The sequence below is a fragment of the Sarcophilus harrisii genome, chromosome 3 (genome assembly GCF_902635505.1).
Source record: "Sarcophilus harrisii chromosome 3, mSarHar1.11, whole genome shotgun sequence".
Taxonomy (NCBI): domain Eukaryota; kingdom Metazoa; phylum Chordata; class Mammalia; order Dasyuromorphia; family Dasyuridae; genus Sarcophilus; species Sarcophilus harrisii.
This window is the reverse complement of record NC_045428.1, coordinates 243,231,220-243,254,708: the sequence shown is the minus strand read 5'-3', so window position 1 is coordinate 243,254,708 and position 23,489 is coordinate 243,231,220. Positions and strand designations below refer to the sequence as shown.

At 35.2% G+C, this 23,489-nt stretch overlaps 1 protein-coding gene across 3 annotated transcripts in view; it reads left to right on the top strand.

The window, feature by feature from the left end:
- Positions 1 to 5,760, top strand: part of MRPS6 (mitochondrial ribosomal protein S6) — a 73,395-nt gene extending 67,635 nt beyond the window's left edge. For all 3 annotated transcript variants that reach the window (XM_003763420.3, XM_031959321.1, XM_031959323.1), the window contains exon 3: positions 5,394 to 5,760. In XM_003763420.3, the coding sequence (XP_003763468.1) occupies positions 5,394 to 5,577 (184 nt within the window). In that variant the 3' untranslated portion in view covers positions 5,578 to 5,760. The remainder of the gene's footprint in view (positions 1 to 5,393) is intronic.
- The last annotated feature ends 17,729 nt before the right edge of the window (positions 5,761 to 23,489 follow it).

The following is a 23,489-nucleotide window of genomic DNA, read 5'->3' as shown; positions in this document are numbered from 1 at the left end:
AATGCTAAAAATTGTCTTGACATATAATTGGGAAAAATAAAATGCTATTAAAATAATTTGTATCCATAAAAAAATAAAATAAACGTAATGTAAGTGCAAGGTAATTTCAGAGAGGAGACATCAACAACTGGGAAATGAAGAAAGATCTCATATGAGGCTTGAATTGAACTTTGAAGGTAGCTAGATGTTCTCCAAGGCAGATAGTCAGTACCTTATGCATGGGGAAAAGTAGAGGGTCAGCTCAAACAATGCTACAAAGACAAGGAATGAGATATTATGTGTGGCAGAACTGTGGTGAGAAGTGAATTCATAAAGGGGAATCATGTTTAAGTCAGGAAAGGCAGGATGAAACTAGATCGTGATGGACTCTCATATATTTTATTCCAGAAGATTTGTGGGCAGAGAAAAAGACATTTTGTCTTATGCCTTTTTTTTTTTTTTTTTTTTTTGGTATCCGTAATGTTTAGCACAGTGCCTGGCACATAAATGTTTATTGACTTTCCTGACATTCTTATTTTCTAGTTAGATAATTTTTAATCAAGAGGTATTTATTAAGCGTTTACTATATGTCAATCACTGTGCTAAGCACTTAATGATACAAAAACAAAGAATGAAACAATCCCTGCTTTCAAGGAACTTGCATTCTGTGGGGGATACAAGCAGATAATTGTTCATTCAATTTTATTCTAGAGGGTTATGTTCAGAATTTACAAAAAATACATTTTTCCTGGTATTGTTCATTTAAAAAATGTATAAATATTATCTTCCCAAGTTGATTATAAATTCATTGAAATGAGGGTCCATTTCTTATGCTTTTTAAAATCTCATTCTCCCTAATCTTCACAAAAGCACTTAGTATAGTGCTTTGCATTTATTTAGTTTGCATGTATACCAGCAAGGGCTAAATAAATTGATTAAGTTTTTCCCCCAACCCCCAAAGAGCTTAGGAAATGCTATAGTGGTTTCTTAAGTACTTGATCTGTGTAGGACAAATTGCTGCCTATGGACCCTAATCAATAAGTCGAGGAACCATTGAACATGATCATCTGTTGAAATGGTGCCAATCCTTTCCTGGTTCTGCTGCAGTCAGAGCTTGCTATTTAATGTCTCTCCTCTTCCCAGCTCCCTTCTCCTCCCAATGAAGGGAGGGTGCTGCTTTTAGCTAGAGTGTGAGTGCAGTGCCATCTCTCTCTCTCAGCAGTGACCCCACTCCTTGTGGAAATTTCCACCGAGTTGAAAAAAAGAATCAAGTTTTTGCCCAAAGGAAACCCAGATTAAGATCAGCTAGATGATAAGGACTGAATGACTATAATAACTTTTGGCTGTGGCACAGGCTTATTTGCATGTTAGCCAGTGATCTTGGTTGCTGAGAACCCCCATTTTAGTTTGGCTGAAATAGTATCCATGGCAGAAAATGGATAACAAGATAGAACTGATTGAGGAGCAAGATACACACATATACATACACATTTATACATATACATATATACATATACATACATATATATATACACACACACACACACACACACACACACACACACATATACATATACATATGTATATGTGTGTATCCCACATATATTCTAATCTTGGGTTTTGCCACTAATCTGAGATCTAATTACAAGTCATTTGGAGTCCTGATCTGCCATCCATAGGATGTGGCACTTACTGTGTATTAGACCCAGTGCAAGCATTTTTATAAAAATTATCTCACTTGATCCTCACACAGCCCTATGAAGTAGGTGCTATTATAGTTCCTGTTTAGCAGTTGAGGAAACTGGGTCACACAGCACTTAAGCAATGTGACCCTACAGTAAATACTTGAATCTGAATTTGAATTCAGTTCTTTCTGATTCTAGGTCTGCACTCTTTCCACTATAACTATCTCACTGGCTTTATGGATGATGTAGGGATTTACTCTTGACCTTCCCTATTCGAGAAGGTCTGATTTGGTCTTGAATTGTTCTATAAAGCTTGGCCCCAAACTCTAAGATCTTTGAGGCTGCAGAGATTGGGCTAATTCCAGAATTAATCAGGGATTTCTGACTTTTCCTAGGGTTCTAGACCAAATTATTCACTTTTTACCACTTTTCTAGCCTTCTACCATCACCACCTGGAGTATATGAGTCAGAACACCCCCAGCCTACCCACCTCCTTTCCCCAGCAACACTCAAAAAGATGTGAAAATGAATTGTTTTTTCAAGGCAACAAAATAATCCTCCTGGAAAGGCTCCTGAAACTAACCCTGTCTTCTTGAAGGCTGTATCAGTGGAGAGAAAGCCAAAGAGACTTCTGTATCGGCCCAGTAATGTATGTCTTTGCATTCAAAGACCAGCTGAGCTAAGTTCAGATAGGCTTATTATCAGCTTGGTTTGAGTTTTTATTTTGTTTTATTTTGACCCACTTTGGAGAAACTGTTAACTTAAGTATATAGAAGTGTTGCAGTACCCTTGGTAAGAAGTAAGATTATGAAATCTCTTCATAAAAAAATTGGAATAAAACAATTTGTAGAGAATGAGGAAAGCTGAGGAAAAAGAAACTAATAGCTTTTGTGTTTTTGTGAGGTTCTCCACAGAGAGAGTGGGGGTAGGAGGGATGCTTTGGGAGGCTTGAGAGAAGAGATTTGGAATGATATTAACAGCTAGCCAGTATTTATATATCTTTTAGACACTTACAGTGTTTTTACATCTCATTGGATTTTCTCAACAATATTGTGAGATGAGTATGAAGATATCATTCCTGTTTTGCAGATAAGGAAACTGAGTCAGAGGTCAAAGAACTTACCTAGAATCATACAGTTGAACTTGGCTTTTCCTTACTGAGGAAGGTCTAGTGCAGGGGTCCTCAAACTTTTTAAGTAGGGGGCCAGTTCACTGACTCTCAGATTGTTGGAGGGCCGGACTAGAGTAAAAACAAAAACTTTGTTTTGTGGGCCTTTAAATAAAGAAACTTCATAGCCCTGGTGAGGGGGATAAATGTCCTCAGCTGCTATATCTGACCTGCGGGCCGTAGTTTGAGGACCCCTGGTTTAGTGCTTTATCCATTGTAGAACTTTCTGTGGTGAACAAGGTAGATTAGGAAGAAGTACAATGAGGCAACAAAAGCCCAATTCAAATTAGAGCATGCAAATTTGTAGTGAACCCAGTTAACACAGTTTTATGATTTCCACCAACTCATTTTAGCAACAAAGGAGACAGATGGTGGTGTAATCAAAGATTAAAATTTGGCAAGATGTGATCTATAATAGGATAAGGAGACAAGGCATTTGATAGTGGAGGTCAGTAGAACTGACCTGATTCACCAAGGGGTCAACATAAGGAAGAGGAAATAGTATAGCCATTGTACTGGTGATGAAAGAGCTGAGGGCTGAAGGAAATGGAAGTTACAGGGAGAATAAGCTTAGGGATTGTAAGGCATAAAGAAAAATAGATTAGCAAACATTATCAGAGTTGAATTTCAGGGTTCACAAATCTGGAAGAAGAACACTTCTAGTATGGCAAATTCCAGAGCTTTATGACTATCTTTGTGGTAAGTGAATTGGAGTAGAGGGAGGAGTATGTTCTGTGAGTTGAGTGATTTTAAGGAACTAAGAAGTTCGGATATTTGAAGGGATATCAGCATATATTTTGAAGTCATTGAAGAAAGAAGGCAAATGTCCCAAGATTCAATAGCTATTCCTCAGGATGTGGACCGGTGATATTTAGTTAAGATGAATCTCAAAAAATAATTAATTGTGCTGTGTTATTGATAGAGGGAGAGTCTAGAAATGGCAGTGGGAGCAAGTAGTATTCTTTTGACTCTCCTCCCACAGTTTGTGAGTCAAGGGAATGAAAGGAAATCTAAGCCATTCCTGGAAAAGGTGACAAAGAAAATCGTGTCTTCAGAAAGGAGCCAGGTCTCACAATGTGTCAGAAGATGGAAAGAGTAAGAAAGGAAGAGGTTTAATTTGTTAATTGTGGGACAAGCATTCTGGAAATGGAAGAGGCATACAGATCTGGTACAGAACCTTAGGGTTGAGGAGGAGATAGTATAATAGACTGAGTGAAAGAAATGGGAATTTGGATTTTGTACTTTGGTAGTGGAGGATTCAGAATCATTGGCTTAATGAAAATAAAAGAGGGGAAGGGAAAGTTATTTATTGAAAAATGAATTTAGGTGGAGTATCAGAGTTTGAAAAGAGAATCATTGAGAAATAGACTGTTCAGGGTTAACCCTTAAGGATCTGGCTAGAGAAGTTTATGGGGGACTAAAAGAGAATCCTGGTAGGATCTCTGGGGTCTCTGAATAGATAACTTGTGCAGATATATGTATATTTGTATATATACATCCTTATACATACACATGTGTATTAGGAAGATAGTTTTTTGCCGCTTGGTGTTGGCAATTTAAAGGATCTGCAGATCACTGCAAGAATAGTTAAGAATGTGCAACATCTGTGGTTCAGTCAGAATGGAGAAGAGATGAACAAGGTTTGAGAGAGATTTGTATACTGGCAATGGGATCAAGGTTGGGAAAAGATTTAAAGATGACTCCAAATAATTGTAAGGGAAAGGATTATGGAATTACACATTCAATTTTAAACACGAATTCAAGGTCCCATCAGAGTATTCAGGAAAAGAGAGACTAGAGAATTGGGCGTTGTTTTCATTCAAGTGATTGTTGAAGTCCTGGGAGTAGATGAAATCACAAAAAGGAGAAGGAGGAATTAAGAGAGACTTTTAAGGTACCACTACATAAAAGGATTGGCCAGCCAGGAAGTCAAAAGGAGAAATCCCTAGGATAGAACCAGGAAAAGGAAGTGTCATGGAAACAAGGGAGACAGCATCTTAATGTAACAGAAAGAAAGTGGAATTTGGAGTTGGGGGATTTGGTTTGGAATTACACCCTGCTTCCTTAACTGACGCAATCCTAGCTATTGAACTTCTCTGAGCTTCCAAGAATATGAACTATTGACCCATAGAGTCAAGTAGACTGAATAAACCCACTGACTTAAAAGTCTATATTGTATATATTATACTGTGCTACAGCTCATAAGTGCAAATATTCACCTGGAAACATTTCCATAGAATTTCTGTTATAGAAAGACAGTAGAATACTGAGCCTAAACTTACAAGGGTTGTTGTTGTTGTTGTTGTTTTAAGACAAAAATTCTCTAATTATGGATACTCTGATGATTTCTAGGGTCAGCAGTTTCTTTGAAGGGGGGGAAGAATGGGGCAGATATCTGTCTTTGGAGAGGATTTTAGGAAGGGAATTGGCCCAAGTAGTAAAATCTAACACAATAATTTTGGAGCTAAACTTTGTATTGCTAAAACCTAGCACAAAGAAAGTAATAAATAAATGGTGGTTGGATGAGTGAATGAATTGAAACTTTGGTTATTTCGTTGCAGGTATTTCTTGGTGGATTTTTATGCACCAACAACAGCTGTTGAAAGCATAATGGGACACTTAAATCGAGACATTGATGTGATCAGACCGAATATTGTGAAACACCCACAAACGTTAGCAGTGAAAGAATGTGAAGGCATCGTTCCTGTTCCTTTTGAAGATAAATTATATTCCAAGAAGAAATAAATAGAAGATGTGGCTGGTTTCAGTCTTATTTCTATTTCACTGACAAAAATGCATCATTTGTTATCAATTCACTCATCTTGACTTTTAATTGTATAAGAACTTTGTAAACAAATGGCAAGTGTACCTTTAATTGTCAAAAGTTAATATAATAATAAAATTGATATAATAATAATAATAAAACAACTTTGTGTCCCTCTTCTCAGAGGAAAAGGAAACTCAAGGAAAGTTGTTCACAGTTAGGTGAGGCCATAATATTATTTTTTAAAAATATTTTTCTCTTTTAAAAAAAAGAGAGAAAAGACTTTAAATTGTAGCATCAAAATTGCAATAATTATAGAAAACTACTTTTGAAAGTGAATGGTTTCATCAGCCCAGATGAATTGAACCTGTTTTGAGCTGCTTAGGGATCTTATTTCTAGCCAGTCATAATCATACTGTAATCAAGAATAAATTTATATTTAATACTGATTGATATTAATACAAATTCCTTTTGAGAACAGGGTTTAAATGATTTTAAAAAATTAAGGTCAAGGAGAATACTTAATGAATTTCTTCACATTCTCTCAACATAACTTCTTTAGGGTGGCTGAATTTTGATTGTTTCTTGGCATGGGATCCAGACTTATCAAAATTCAGAGAACTGTGTGTATAAGGTAGGGGAAAATGCAGAAAAAGGGAAGTTATGTTTTGCTTAACTTTTAGCAGATTTCCTGGCCATTTTTTTTAAAAGACAAGAACCAGCCCACCAAAAGTTCGGTTAAATTCAACAGATATTAAGTGTTTTCTGTATAGGGCATTGTCCTAGGTACCATAGAATACAATGATAATAGCTTACGCTGAAATAGTACTTTCTACACATTCACATTTGATCCTTACAACTACCCTGTGAAGAGAATGATGTAACTATTCTTGTCCCCATTTTACTGATTAGGAGTTTAAGGCTCACCAGTAACTTGCCTTTGGTCATGGAGGAAATAATGAACTAGAATCCAGGTATCCCAGTATCAAATCAGGCATATTTTCCATAGTGCCAAGCAGAATCATATTTCTTGGGGATACAATAATAATACAAATGGAATATTATGAATGCACAAGAAAAACATACTCAGGGAAGTGATTATGAGAGATTTGAGGAGATAGAACTTACTTCTTTCTGTGTTGAATTGGGGAGCAGGGTCTTAAAAGAAGTCATCAGGCAACAATGGTGGGAAAGGAAGAGACTATTTCAGGCACAGAGAAGAAAAGGGTGGCCTGAGATGAGCAAACAGGATAGTTTATGCCTCCACTGTTTTTCCGCTTATCTCCTTTTGGGGAAAGGGGCAGGAATAATAGGAATAATTTGTTTTGTGAAGCTTGAGTTTCCCTAAATTGTTGAAAGGTAAATACAGCCTTAAACAAGCAATTCAACCCTGTTACCAGGAAATACAAATAGCAAATTCAGCCTTTGATTTAACTGGCATTACTAGAGAGAAGTGGAGTCTCCCAAAGTAATTTTTTAAGAACATGTAGAGTAACTGAAATGAACACCCAGTCAGTCTTCAGCCTTACTCCAAAGTCTTATGTCTATTGAATGGTCAGTCCCTGGGGTCCCAACATCATCCCTTTTAGAGCATTGGCTGTTCCACTTCCCTAATCCCATGCAGAGCAATAAGGATAATGTCAGTACCATCTTGGGTAAAAAAGAAGCTGCACATTTCTGTGGCAAAATGTCCTGCATCGGAGGTGGAGATGGACCATTGGTACTTGGTAATTTTCCTATATAGTTGCTATAGCATGGGGAAGATGACAAAGACTCTGCATCTGTTTCAGGTTATGCAAATTTTCGGGTTTGTAGCATGATTTAGAAAAGAGCTCACAAGGAAGCTTGCAAAATAAATAAGTAGGACAGCAATTCAGTGTGCCAATTACTGGCCTCTGAAAGCCCTCTGAACTACTGATTCACCACCTGCCTGTGAACACTCAGAGGTTCCCTGCTCAATAAGCTGCACTTGCTTCCTTCCACAATAGGACCTCCTCTGTTGACATTTTTAAGTCCTTCACAGTAATAGCTAGCATCTATATAGCACTTTAAAGATTGAAAAGTTCTTTGCCTATGTTGTTTCATTTGATCCTCAGACAACTCTGTGAAGATTAATTGTTATCCCCATTTTTGGATGAGTAATCAGAAGTTTCTGAAGCAGGATTCAAATTTTGGGTTTCCTGGCTCCCACTGAACCATTTTATTTTCTAATGTCTTAACAGCCTAGCCCCAACCTCATTGTACATAACTCCCTTCCCATATTGTGATTTCAGTTGAGCTGGCCTTCTCTCTCTCTCTTTAAAAAAAATTATAGCTTTTTATATACAAAACATAGGCACGGGTAATTTTTCAACAATGACTAGATAGCAGATAGTCCCATACATGTTAAATATGTTAAAGTATATGTTAAATACAACCTATGTATACATATTTATACAGTTATCTTATTGTGCAAGAAAGAGGATTTAGAAGGAAGATAAAACAAGAATGCAAGCAAACAATAACTGAAAGAGTGGAAATGTTATGTTGTGGTCCACACTCATTTCCCAGTGTTCTTTCTCTGGGTATAGCTAGTTCTGTTCATTTGGACTGGAACTGATTTGGATCCTCTCATTGTTGAAGAGAGGCACATCCATCAGAATTGATCATCATGTAGTATTTTGTTGACATGTATGATAATCTGGTTCTGCTCATTTCACTCAGCATCATTTCATGTAAGTCTCTCCAGGCCTCTCTCCAGGTCCTGCTGGTCATTTCTTATAGAACAATAATATTCCATATTATTCATATAGCACAACTTATTCAGCCATTCTCCAATTGATGGGCGTCCATTCAGTTTCCAGGCTCTTGACACTACAAACAGGGCTGCCACAAACATTTTGGCACATACAGCTCCCTTTTCCTTCTTTAAGATCTCTTTGGGATATAAGCCCAGTAGTAACACTGCTGGATCAAAGGGTATGCACAGTTTGATAACTTGTTGAGTATAGTTCCAAATTGCTTTCCAGAATGGTTGGATCCATTCACAACTCCACCAACAATTGAGCTGGCCATCTGTTCTTCGCTACACTCTTATCTGTACCTTTGTAGAAACTCCTATTGGGTCTGGAAAATAGTCTCTCATCATTTTAGTCCCCAGAATCATCCTTTTCCTTCAAATGTCAACCTAACTGTGAAGCTTTTAATTCTCCCCAGATTCCTCTGTATCAAGCCTCTTTGTATTTAATTATAATTATTTCATTTTGTATAAACTTCTCCATATTCACTTTGTCTTCCCCGAATACATTTCTTGCAATTAGGATTTGTCTTTAGTCTTTGTTCTTACATCTCTAGTGCTAGCCCAATCAGTTCCTGGTATGTTGTAGGTGCTTAATACATACTTATCCAATGACTGGTCATTTCTTTGATTCCCTGGCTTTTGATTCTTCTGACCTCATTGAGATGCTGGCAAAGAAACTTTGCATTTGTCTTTCTTGCCATCATTCTCCAAGGTTTGCTTTTTTATGTCCTTGTCAATCAGGATAAATAAAAGACTTGGTTACATCAGTAATAAATCCGTACTGGTTAGAGATGTGGACTCAGTGATAGAATTTGATTTCTTAGAGCTTTGTTAGTCCTCAGGGTGAAAATGAAGAGACTTAGCTTGGTGAAGAACCAAGTGGTAGCTAGGTATTTATGAATAGGAGGCTAAGTCTAAAGGGAACAAGGAAGGAATGATCTCTTCACAGCCTTATAAATAGGAAAAGATCATTGTGTATTCATGGTTTCTGATTCATTTAAAAAACCTTTTTTAAACTGCTGGATAATATCAGGATGCCCTTACTTGATTTTACCTAGCTCTGCAGTATAGAAAATTACCCATTGTTATATTAGGTGAAATTAGCTTACGAAGAGAGTCAGAGAACTCTTGGCTGTAACTATGGGATACCACAACTTCCCCATTTAAAAACGGAAGTGGAAGTTTAGGGATTGGGGGGGGGGCAAGGAAACAAAGTTTTAATTATGTATCCTCTTTCTGTGCTTCATATTGGAAAATTACCCATTCTTTCCTCTTCTACCCACTCCAAAAATACTCCCTTTTTGTCAATAGCCTGGTCTCAGCTGTTTGAAAAAGAGAACTAATTAAACAAACTTACACAGACTAAGTGCTTAGTGTGTTGGCTCTCCAAGGGAATAGAGTGAAATTCAATTAAACATTAAGTGCTCTGAGCTTAAATTCTATTGGGGAAATATAACATGTATATTCCTCACTGGGTCATTATTATCTGTGTCATATCTGCATATATGTGTATATATATATATGCCTATTTGTGTGTGTGTGTGTGTGTGTGTGTACCTATCTGTATAGGTTGTTGTTATATCTGTGACCTGCCCCTCAAACTATGGTATATCCCAAGGCTCTATACTGGCTCTCTCTGTAAATCCTTCTAGTGGTATCTTCAGTTTGCATGGATTCATTTGTTACCATTAGGCTGGAATGAGAATGAGACCTATAATTTCATTACTACAGAGATGTCCCAGATGAAAAAACTACTTCTACCTCTTATAGATTTTATTGCTTTTTCTGCAAATTAAAGTCTTAAGAAAGTTGTCTAGAGTTCTAAGAAGTATTTTGCTTAATGTCAGAAACAAGATTTGAACCCAGATTTCAGCTCTCATTCCAGCTCTTTATATACAATGCCATATCACTTCTCTGTCTCTTGTGCAGGTGATACTGAAATTATAGTAATGATGTCAATTCCTAATTCCACATTGCTGAATCCTTGCTTGGTAACTCCACTTGACAGCGAGGGGACACAGTTGATAGGGAATTTGGGGTTTGGAGCCAGGAATGCTCCAGTTCAAATCTTGCCTCATACTCTTTATTTGCTTTGTGATTTTGTCGAATCATTTAACACATTTCAAACTCAGTCTTCTGTAATATAAGGGAGCTGAAGTCAGTGTTAACTAAGGCAGGGCTTAATCTTTTTCTACTTATTATCCCTTTTCACCCGAGAAATTTTTATGTGACCCAAGGTATGTAGATATGTAAAATAGGTATGCAAATCAAACATATACTGATAACAAATAATAATAAGTTTATTTTAAAATAATTCTTTGATATATATATATATATATATATATATATCTTTACCATTTATTGAGGATGAAAGCAAATTTGATACTAATTAATAGGCATTGCTTCAGTTTCTAATTCTTTGCTATCATAAAAAGAATTGCTATAAATATTTTTGTACATATAGGCCCTTTTCCTTTTCACCCTTTGGGTATAATTCCAAAATGCTCTCCAGAATGGTTGCCTCAGTTCGCAATTCCACCATTTCTTGACTTTGCATTTTATATTAAAATTGGGTTCTGCTCACCTTGGGATGGGAAGGCAGTGTCCCAAGCTTCTGGCTATTTTTGTGCTGTTGTTTTCAGAGCCTGTTCTGGGGATTTGCCAATTTTGGGTGTTTCCAAATTAGTATGATTCTAGAAGAGATATGGTCACTACTTTCCTGGTCTGCAATTTGGTCTTTACCCAAGCAAAATCCCTAGTCCTTTGTAGCTGCATGAACTATTGTTTCTCTTTGCTTTGGTACTGTGACCAAGGCCCTTGCTCCTTTGTGACTTACTACTATCAGCACTATTCTCCCCGGAACTATTATGCAGAACTATGTATGAGCAATATAGAGTTGCCATTAAGTGCCAGTCATGCCTTGTGTCAGTAAAGGGCCCACTGTAATTTCTTTCTGATCAGTTTTCTGATTCCCTGTCCAGTGGGCTGAGAACTCCTAAAGTTGTGACTTGTTGCCACAGCTGCATATATGAGTTTCAGACAGACTTGTACCAGACCTCTACCTCCAGAGTTACAGCCTACCTCTTTAGAAAAATATCTCAAACCATCTTTTTGACTCTAGTGCTCCCAAATTTGATTTAAAATGTGGTTTTAAAGTTGTTTGGAGGGTAATACAGAGTTCAGTTAAGTGGCTGTCCCTAAATCTGCCATTTTGATTTTATCCCCATTTTATAATATATTATGGTGCAATGATACTCCATTATTTTAATTTATCATGATTTGATAATTGTCAGCTTTGACAATTTGATGAATGTGAGGTAGAATATTAAAGTTGCTATAACTGACATTTTTCTAATCATCAGTGTTTTAGAGCATTGTTTTATTTGGTCATTAAATGCTTAGAATTCTGTCTTTCAAAACTAGGCAATTGCTCTTATTATAAATTTGAATTCCTTACTTTTTTGGATTTGAGATCCTTATGAGGAAAAAATATTTTTTTCCTATTTAAATTTTAATTTCTTAGATTTGTGCACTATTTTTTAAAACTTGAAATAATCAAAATTGTCATTTTATCGTGTGCAATTCTCTTTATTTTTTAGTTAGGACATTTTCCCCATTTATAGATCTGAAAGGCAAATTCTTCTTTGTTCCCCTAATTTGTTTTTGTTGTGATCTTTTATGTCTAAGTCATAGATCCATTTGGAACTTTTCTTGGTATGTAATGTGAAGTGTTGGTCTAAATCAGATTTCTTCCATATTACTTGCTATGGAAACATACCAGAAATTTTTTTTTTGTTAGGTTTAAAAAAAAAAAATCAAATATTGACTCCTTTCCTGGTCTTTGGGTTTATCAAACACTTTGTCAGTGTGTTTATTTGTTTAGTTATATTATATACCGAATCTGTTTCACTTGATTGATTCTCCTGATTAGAAATTGTAAATTTTGACAACTTTGATATTTTACCTTACATTTATCAGATTGTATCAAATAATACCAGATTTTGATAGTACTCAAGTTGTTTTGATGATTATTGCTTTATATTACAATTTGAGATCTAGTACTAATAGACTCCTTTCCTTTCATAAGCTCTGACCTTTCATACCTCCATATGAATTTTCTTATTTTTTTTCCTAGTTCTATAAACCATTTCTTTAGTATAGTACTGAATAAGTAAGGTATCACTGTAATTTTTATCATAATGGAATTAGCTATTTAAGAGCAATTAATGTTTCTGCAGTTATTTATTTCTACAAAAAGTATTTTCTAGTTAATTTCATATAATTCCTAGATATCTTCTCCATTTCTCTTTCTTATCTAATTGTTACAAACTAGCATTGTTAGCATTAGCTTTTTACCCCTAGTCTAACTGCCCTCCCATATGGTTTATCATCTTTATGGCATTGCTTACATTGAAACTTCCTGGTATAAACCTAACATGGCCATAGTGTATAATCTTTCTAATATGTACTTGTAGGCTACTTACTAATATTTTATTTAGAATTTTTACATTAGAATATTCATCTGCAATTTTCTGCCTCTGTTTTGTCTCTTCTTGATTTTGGTATCAAGACTTTATGTTATATAAAGAGATAAAAGTAATGCCTTTGAAAATTATTGCAAACAATTTATGTAATTTTGGAATTCATTGGTTTTGGAATATTTGATAGCATTCACTTCTAAATCTATCCAGTCCTTATAGATCCCTGCTTTTCCCCCAGCCCCAATTCATTTGGGAATTCATGTATGTCTTCTTTTTTTTTTTTTTTATTGTTACCTAAATAGTCTAGTTTTCCTTTTCTTACTATAGATATTTTTATTTTTGTATATTTATATTTTTATATTTACATATTTATATGTTTGTAAGTATTTCCTTTGTTATCAAGGCTACTTTTAGCCTATTAATTGGACAAAATAGTTTCTGATAATTTACTTCCTCTTCACTTATTATGGGTTCTTTTTTATTTTTTATGCAATTTAATTTTCCTCTCTTTAAAATCAGATGCCTTTTTTTTCTTTAAAGGTAGCTTCTGATAAAAAGTTTTATTTAATGGTCCTTTGTTTTTGGTTAATTAATCTCTTTAATTTTTCAGAATGTCTGCTTTCTTGCTTGGTTAGGAATTTTTGATTTATTGTTTTTCTAGTTTGTTTATATTTATGTTTGAAGTAATATAGCAAAACTTAAATGTTTAACTATATAAAAGTTACATGGAAACATACCAGAAAATAGATTACTCACTATCTATCTACAGCAAATGAGGAAAAAAATTAATATTTTCTAGTAGATTCCTGCACAACTAGAGCATCCAGAAAGATTTCTAGTCTGTAGGAGTCCTTAAAAAGGCAGTGGACATCCAAATATGCCATCAATGAACTCCACTATGTAACACACACTAGGACCTCTCTCACTCAACTCATATCATCATTTCCCATTTGGTCCCCCAGAAAGGTATCTGTAATTACTTCGATGATTCTAGCAGGCTAACCCTGTGGATTGATGCCCTATTAAACACTAGCTCATGAGCTTCCATTTGTGTGCTTCCCTTTAACAATCAAACATAAATTCAGGTCTTTATTGAAGATAATTATTCAAATGCCATTATAAGAACAATAATTACAGAGTATTTCCCCAATAAAGTGTTATGTTATTGAGGCACACATGGCCAAGGCACCTTAAAACTCTGGAATTTCAGGATCTTGATGCCCTTTCTTTCTCCAGAAGGCCATCACAAAAGTTGCTACAATTTACTCCTCTGTTCTGCTGTACTGACCCTTTTAAAGGCATTTCAGTATATCTGCTGAGGCTTTTTCTTCCCAGAATGTGATATTTCCGTTGCCTGGGCTAATCTGCTGCCAGATTGGCTCAAGTGTTATCACTTGGCTTTGCTGGCTCCTTCTGGGCTCCACTGTTGCTGGACCAGTTATTACCAAGAAGCTGCTAGATATTGACTGGCAGTAGGGGCTGGGCAGTCTTATTCTGTAATGGAGTAGATGCTGCAAGGCTGGACTGGGCAGATTAGTTGCTTGGCTTACTCAGGAGACCACCATCCTCTTTAATTTATTCATATATTCAACTGAAGTCTTTATCCACCTTCAGATATTGGCTAAACTAAATGGTGTTGCGTGCACTCTCTTAGAGTGCATTTTAAATCTGGTGAGCTACAAAACTCCTTCAGTTAGGGCAATGACCGTTGGCTTAGATAAGAAAAAGCTTTGGGTTCCCTTGGCTCTAAGTTTGTTGGTTATTTCCTAGCAAGAGATGGGAGAAGTCCTCCTCTTATTAGCTAATTCTGTCTGTAAAGCTCTTCTGTCAGTAAACCATTACAAATTTCTTTACAAATTTCACATTTCAGTCTTTTTCACTTCCTATAGTCCTTTTAAATCATATTTATGGGATATTATATCATATCAAGCTTTCTTTCCTTTTTTAGATAGGGAATGTACATTTTGTATCTGAAGGTTTTCCCTATTATCTTTCTATGTCTCAGACTTTTAGCTTCTTTAGAACTTTGGCTTTTACCAAAGTCTCACAAGGTCATTTTCATCCTTCATCCCCCGCCCACCACCTTCCAGTGTTGAGAAATTTCAGAGAGATTAGCATCTGTTAAAATAATTATGGATGATCATAAAATCAATGGTTTGATTATCTTGCAATTGCAATTAATTTTGAAGCTTGGTGAACAGGGAGGTAGGTAGATCATCAGACTTGGGAATATTGATAAACTGAAAAAGTAAAGTTCTTGAGGGAATAAAAATACATATATCCTCAAATATGAAATTCTAGCTTGGTATGGAGAGCCAGAAACTTAGAAAAGAGAGTGAATGACCTATAGCAGGAGTTCTTGTCTTAGGGTCTGTGAATTCATTATTTGTGTGTTTGTTTGTGTGTGTGTTTACATTTATTTCCTTAAATATTTCCCAATTACATTTTAAAAATGTGGATTCATCAAGCCATTCTCCAATTGATAAATGATCAAAAGATATGAACAGACAATTTTCAGATGAAGAAATTAAAACCATTTCTAGTCATATGAAAAGGTGCTCTAAAGCACTATTGATCAAAGAAATGCACATTAAGACAATTCTGAGGTATCACTACACATCTGTCAGATTGGCTAAGATGACAGGAAAAGATAATGATGGATGTTGGAGGGGATGTGGGAAAACTGGGACACTGATGCATTGTTGGTGGAACTATGAACAGATCCAGGTATTCTGGAGAGCAATTTGGAACTATGTCCAAAGGGTTATCAAATTGTGCATACCCTTTGATCCAGCAGTGTTTCTACTGGGCTTATATCCCATAGAGATCTTAAGGAAGGGAAAGGAACCCATATGTGCAAAAATGTTTGTGGCAGCCCTCTTTGTAGTGGCAAGAAACTTGAAACTGAGTGGATGCTCATCATTTGGAGAATGGCTGAATAAGTTATGGTACATGAATGTTATGGAATATTATTGTTCTATAAGAAACGATCAGCAGGATGATTTCAGAAAGGCTTGGAGAGACTTATATGAACTGATGCTAAGTGAAATGAGCAGAACCAGAAGATCATTATACACAGCAACAAGAAGATTATATAACAATCAGTTCTGATGAACGTGGCTCTCTTCAACAGTGAGATGATTCGGACCAATTCCAATGGTCTTGTGTTGTTGAAAACCATCTATACCCAGAGTGTGGACCACAAGATAGCAGTTTTGCGTCTTTTGTTGTTTACTTGAATTTTATTTTCTTTCTCATTTTTTTTCCTTTTTGATCTGACTTTTCTTGTGCAGGAAGATAATTGTATAAATAATTGTATAATATAAATAAATCCTATATTGGAATTACATATATTTTTACCATGTTTAACATATATTGGATTATTTGCTATCTGGGGGAGAGGATGGGGAAAAGGGAGAGGGGAATTGGAACACAAGGTTTTACAAGGGTCAATGTTGAAAAATAATTCTTGCATATGTTTTGAAAATAAAAAGCTTCAATAGAAAAATTTTAAAAAATAATTGAAGAAAAAATAAAAATGTGGATTATTTTTTTAAACTATCTTGATAATTATACTTAAATATAATTGTTTTCTTTTTTAATCCTGTGTGTTTTATTTTATGCATTTTTGAACATTATTCTGAGAAGGGGTCCAGAGACTTCAAGAGACTATCAAAGAAATCCATGACCCAAAAGAGGTTAAGAACCTCTGACAAAAAGGATAAAAATCTGAACAGGATGGTATAAATGGATAAAGTGTGCTTCCTTGTGTGTATGTGGTTTTTTTTTTTTTTTAATTTGTTCTGTTAAATGTCTCCCACTTAGTTTTTTTTTTTTTTTGCTTTATTTTAAAAGAGATAATTGGGGTTAAATGACTTGCGCAGATCTATATGATGATCTACCTTCCTGTTCACTAAGCTACATAGTTAATTGCAAAGATAGTCAAACTATTAGTTTTATGATCATCCATAATTGTTCATAAGTGTTAAGTGTCTGAGGCTGGATTTGAACTCAGGTCCTCCTGACTCCAGGGCCAGTATTCTAACCACTGTGCCATCTAACTGCCCCCATAAAGTGTACTTCAGAAGAGAAGAGATTGCTGGATGATAGAAGCTAGGGAGGATCTGGAAATAACTTTGAAGATCACAATATAAATATTCAGTGTATTTGGTTCAATGTGTAGAAATATATATCAAATGATCAACTATGATAGACTTGGCTGTTTTCAACAATGAGATGATTCAGGTCAATTCCAGTAGACTTGTGATGGAGAAAGAGAGGACTATGGGAACTGAATATGGATCACAACATAGTATTTTCACCTTTTTATTGTTGTTTGCTTGTTTTTTGTTTTCTTTCTTATTTTTCCCTTTTTGATCTAATTTTTCTTGTGCAACATGATAAATGTGGAAATATGTATAGAAGAATTGCACATGTTTAATATATATTAGATTACTTGACGTCTAGGGGAGGGGATGTGTGGAAAAGGGAGGGAGAAAAAATTGGAACACAAGATTTTGCAAAGGTGGATGTTGAAAACTGCATACATTTTGAAAATAATAATTAAAAGCTATTATTAAAAAAAAGAAATATGTCAAAACTTGGTTTTCTCCAGTGCTTTATTTCGAGTAATCAAATGGAACTACTGGGCCATATCACTCTGGATCTATCTAACTGATTGGCCAACTATAAGTCTCAGCTCAAGTGTCATTTGGTCTTTGGGTTTTGGTAGCTGGGAGTTCGTGAAATAGTAACTGTTTTTGTTCTGGTCAGTAACCCTGAGAGTCTTCCCCTCCCAGATTGAATTTTTTTTTTTTTTAGAGGTAAAAGAGACCATCTTTTACCTTATTTCTTACCTAGCCTTAAACACTGATTGGGTATTGCTTCAGACAAACTGATTTGGTAAAAACCTTAATTTAAAAAGATCAAGGTCTCTCGTTGCATCCAGGGCCTTCTCCAGTTGTTCTGATCCACATAACTTGCCACTAGACCCACTTGGCTCTGGAGGAAAGACTGAGACTGGTGACTTTGCACAGCCCTGTGTCACTTAAATGCAATTTACTTACAAATCAGGACATCACTCTCCTGATTTCATTGGTCTTTTTCCAAAACTAAGGACCAACAATAGGAAGTACATAAGAGAAGTATCATATCCTAAAGAGCTTAGACAAATATGATGTACCTTTTGGAGGGAAATAGGTTGCTATGAACACTTGGAGACAATGAATGGCATAGTGTACCAAAACATATAAACTTGATAGTCTATTGTTTGATAAATCTAAAAACTATATTGAACCAATAATATACAAAAACTGCTGGAAAAACTGGAAGACTTTGCAGAAATTAGTTATGGACATCTCATATAAGATAAACTCCAAATGAATAAATAGCCTAGGCATAAGGGTGACAAGTGAAAGGAACAAGGAAGATTTTTTTATCTTTCAGATCTATGGATAGAGAAAGAATACATAACCAAACAATGAATAAAGAAGATGACAGAGATAAAATGGACAATTTTTGTTACATGAAATTGAAAGTGTTTTACACAAAATCAATACAGCCAAAATTGGAAGAGAAACAGGAAACAAGCAAAATACCTTTTCATTAATTTTGCTAAAGGGTTTTATTTTCAAGGAATTGATTAAAATCTAAGAGTAAGCCATTTTTCAATTGATAAATGGTCAAAGAATGTCAACAGTCAGTTTTCTAAGGAAGAGACTTAAACTATTAATAGCCATGTGACAAAATGTTCCAAATTGCTGATAAAGAAATGCAAATTTAAACAACTCAGATTTTCTATTTCATACTTATCAGATTGGCAAAGTTTACAAAAGAGGGAAATGACAAATGTTGGAAGGGTTACTGGAAAGTAGGCACATTAATAAATCATGAGTGGTAAAGCTGTGAATCAGTCTAGCCATTCTAGAAAACAATGTGAAACTGTGACCCAAAAGTTACTAAATTGTGCATGCCCTTTGATCAGCCAACCATAACACTACTAAGCCTATACTTCAAAAAGATGAAAGAAAAGGAAAAAAACCTAATTGTTCAAAAATATTTATAATATTTATAGAGGCTCTTATTATAATGGTGGAGAACTGAGAAGGAGATACCCATTATTAGAAGAATGGCTGAAGGAATTGTGGCAAATGAATGTAAATGGATATTATTATGCTACATGATATGAAAAGGATGATTTCAATGAAAGCTGGAATGACCTCTGAACTGATAGAAAGCAAAATGACTAGAACAATTGAGGGAGCACCTTTAGTATGATGCTTGGAGCCACTAACAAAGAGTCTAGATACCCTAAATCCCTTAAGAGTGCAAGAGAATGCTGGGAGAGGGTTTACACAGTTATGCATCTGGCCTTCAGGCAGCAACCTGCTCAATCATTGTTGCATTTTTTTTTTTATGAAAAGAGACGTTTCTGTAATTAAATTGGTCTTTAGGACCAGTAGGCATTTATTTGCCTATTAGGAACCCTCCAGTTTTGGGGTATGAGAGAGTTGTCAAAGAGGGAAAAAAAATACATTTATGCCTTCCGTGTTGCTGCTTTTGTATTACAGTTTTGATATATTGTGGGTCAGCATAAAAATTAAATGGCAATTTAGAGGAAGTTTTGCAGAAGCTGCAGATGACTATATCATCTCCCCATACCTAGTTTTCCACATAAAAGAGACTTTGGGGAATATTCCCTTGGCTGAGATCAGAGACTTTGTTGAGCTATCTTGCTTCCAGTAAGAATTTGTTCCCTCTGTTTTGTCTGGTATATTCTTAACTGATTAATTTCTGATTCTTGTTTGCTTTCAGCATTGATAAATGAGTTAGTTGCTATTCACTTTATGTTATGGCCTTTGTATAACTGACATTTGGTGAGGAATCAAGTCTTTGGATTTAGCTTGGGATATTCTTTCTGGGTTTTGATTTTTGGTTTGGATGTTGTTGGGTATTTTTAAGCAATCAGGGATTAAGTGCCTAGAGTCACATAGCTAGCATGTGTCTGAGACTGACAGCTGTCCCCATTCCTTCTGTATTCAGGGATAGGAACCAGGACCACAGCTTGAATCTAAATAATAATTTCCCACAGAGCAGAAATATTTGTGGGAGAGGGGTATAGATAACTATAATTCTAGACTAGTAACCATCTTGTCTGAAAGGAGTAGAATATCTCCCCATCATAGACCCAGTGCTTTTCTTGTCTGGCAGGAATTGAAGTCTTCTTACAGATAACATCATACCTCCCTGTAAGCTACTTTTAGACAAACTCATACAGACATAAATAATCTACGTGGGCAATACACATACTTTCTAGAGGTAATCTGTGTAAAATACTTGACAAGCTTTAAAATATATAAATTTTTGTTTTTAATTATTGCTATTATCAACAATGATTAAATATGATTGATTATATGAGAATGATTACTATAATAATAATTATGTTCTACAAACTCTCCATTCTGCCAAACTATACTCCTTCTTAGTCCCTCTACATGATATTTCAACTCCTTCTTCAAGATAGCCTGAACAAGCTGTCATGTGGTCTCTGCTTATTTCTATCTCTTGGACCTAAAGCTATGTGCAAGTATCAGCTTCTAAAAGCTGCCTTTCTCCCCATGAAATTATTTTGCATTTAATATCTATATATTTTGCATTTTTTAGTTTGTGTATGTATTGTTCCCCTACTCCCATGTAAGTTCTTACTTTGGTCTTGCGTTCCTAGTTTTAACTTACATTCCTAGTGCTTAACTTAGTTCCTGACAACATTTTTTTAAAAAATTAGATTTATGCTTTTATGCTTACAGGGAACTCTTTTATCTAGTATTTTATTTTTCCATAGTTACATGTGAAAACAATTTTTAGCATTCATTTTTAAAACTTTTAAGTTCCAAATTCTCTCCCTTCATCCCTTCCCATTTCCCTCATTGAGAAGGCAAGTAATTTGATGCAGGTTATACCTGTGTAGTTAGGCAAAACATTTCCATAATAGACATGTTTTAAAAGGAAACATACCAAAAAAACCCCAAAACAAAACAAAAAACCTCAAGAAAAATAAGGAAAAAAATTTTAAAGCATGCTTCAATTTGTATTCAGATACAATCAATTCTTTTTCCAGGTATAAATTGTATTTTTCATCATATGTATTTCAGAATTGTCTGGGACTATTGTATTGCTGAAAGTAGCTAAGTCATTCATAGCTGATCATTTTACAATATTGCCGTTACTTTCTACACAGTACATTTCACATCGCATCAATTCTTGAAAGGTTTTTCTGAAAGCATCTTGCTCATCATTTTTTATAGCACAATAGTATTCCATTATAACCACATACCACAGTTTGTTCAGCTGTTCCCCAAGTGATGGGTGTCCTCTCAATTTCCAATTCTTGGTCACCAAAAAAGAACCGCTATAAATATTTTTGTATATGTAAGCCCTTTTCCTTTTTTTCCCCTTAATCTCTTTTGGGTTGCATACAGAGAACTTTTAATAAAAAAATTCTCTTAAGCAAAGTACATTAGTACCTGCTCTGAAACATATAGTCTTGGAGAGATGGATAAAGTACAAAGACATTAATTGATTTGCCCAGGATCATATAGACATTAAATATTAGAAGGTAGACCTGAACTTTATTAGCAATACTCCTCTATGTTAACTATACCCATTTTTATTATCTTTTCATTATTTCCATTCCATATCCTATAAAATGACTGCATGAAATGGAGTCTAGTCTCAATAGTTAGCTCTTTGTACCATGGGAGACTCAATAAAGTGGTAAGGAAATAGAGTAAATCACAATCTCATCAAGAGAGGCAAATTGAATCTGCAAGGTGGGAAACTTCCAGGATTTGAATCAGTCTTGATTCAGAATAAGGGAATTTAGACCCGGCTACCTTAAAAATCAGGCCTGGTTGCTTAAAAAAGACACTATGTAAAAGTCACTAGATCATTAGTTTTAAAGTACTGGATTTTAGCTCTGGTCCTGCCAACTGAGATCTCTGAATGACTTGGGGCAAGCCATTTCCTTTTTACTTTTCAATTTGCTCATGAAAAGATTGAACTGGATCATTCTAAGACTCTTCCAGCTTTTGAGCTATGATCATATGATTCCATGAATGCTATAGCTTGGTATTATGATCTTAAAACTTGGGCTATCTTGCTCTCCTATTGGTGTGTGTGGGGTAGAGGTAAAGAAAACTTTCTTGAAAGGTCTGGAAATAAAAAGGGGTGAGTGCCCAGTGCAGAATGAATCACACATTTTCATGTATTAAATTTATTTTGTTTAACTATATTTATTTGTTATAAGGAAGTCTTTTTTGGGGAGAAAGGAAAGTTGGTGGGTAATGTTAGTAATGGAGAAAAAAGAAGAAAATAAAAGTCTATCAAATTAAAGATTTTTTAAAAATACACAGAAGAGAACAGAAAGAAGTCGGGAAGGAACACAGACAGACAGGATAATTGTGTTGCTTTTGTGTTAAATTTAATATAAACTTGAAATAAATAACAGAAAATCACAGTTTCATGTACAATTCTCTCAGTTCTTTCTACATTGAAATATTAATTTCATTGATATTTGTTAACTTTCTAATTAAAAAAGAAATTCAAAAGGCCTAGAGCTCTCTCTGTGACACTAGATTTTATCTCATTTTGTAATAACTGTAACTGTTGTTCTCCTAATCTACCTGTAGACTCTGGGAGGGGTAGAGAGTGTCTATTTCTCTAGATAGAATGGACACTATACTCAATCACAAAAAAAAGGCAGAAAACAGTACAAGGCATTCAAGAGGTCAGCATGATAATTTAATGGGTTTCAATTACCAGTATTCTTTTTCCCTTCCTCCTCAGAAAAAGAAACTTTTAAGAAAGCACAATTTGGCCCCAAATGCATACAGGCAGGAGATATTCTATTTATAAAAGGGGAATTAATGTTTTGGCAACTAGAAAATTCCTAGGTAATGGTCAAGATTGGATTTTTTTTTTTTTTTTAAAGCTGCGACATGACTAGGACAATAGACTGAATACAAATAGCAGAAGGAATAAAACAAGACAGTAATTCTACTATCCTTCACAGATCCAATCAACTCCCCTTCTTTCCCCAATCCAACAAAAAGATTAGCAAATATCAGATGACTAAAGCAAAACCAGATCTCCAGATCACTCAAATAATTTTGGAAGCTGCTGGGAAGAAGCCAGGATATCTGGCTATTGCATCTGAATTGCAAGCCATTTCCCCAGCACACTAGTAAAGGAACATTGTTCTTTCTTCACATTTCACCCTAACACTATTTCATTGTGAAGAGAAGAGACAAGAGTGCATTGTTACATGGACAATGCTGGATGTGAGGTTTATGCAGAGTGGACTCTCAGCCTCTGGGTTACAAACAAGTCTGAGACTGCATGGTTTCCATAAAGCTCTCTGATTGAAGATAATAATCTTGCTCTCATATAGCACCCTTCTTATAAAGAGACCTCAAAGCACTTTATGATTTTTATGTGAAATGAAATAAACTAACAGCTTGGATATCTTTCCAAACTGCCTGACTTGTCATCCTGGACCCATATCCAAATCCTAAGAAATCTTTGACTCTACTTTCTATCCAGAGCCTCTTAACACTGCTAGAGAATAACAGAATTG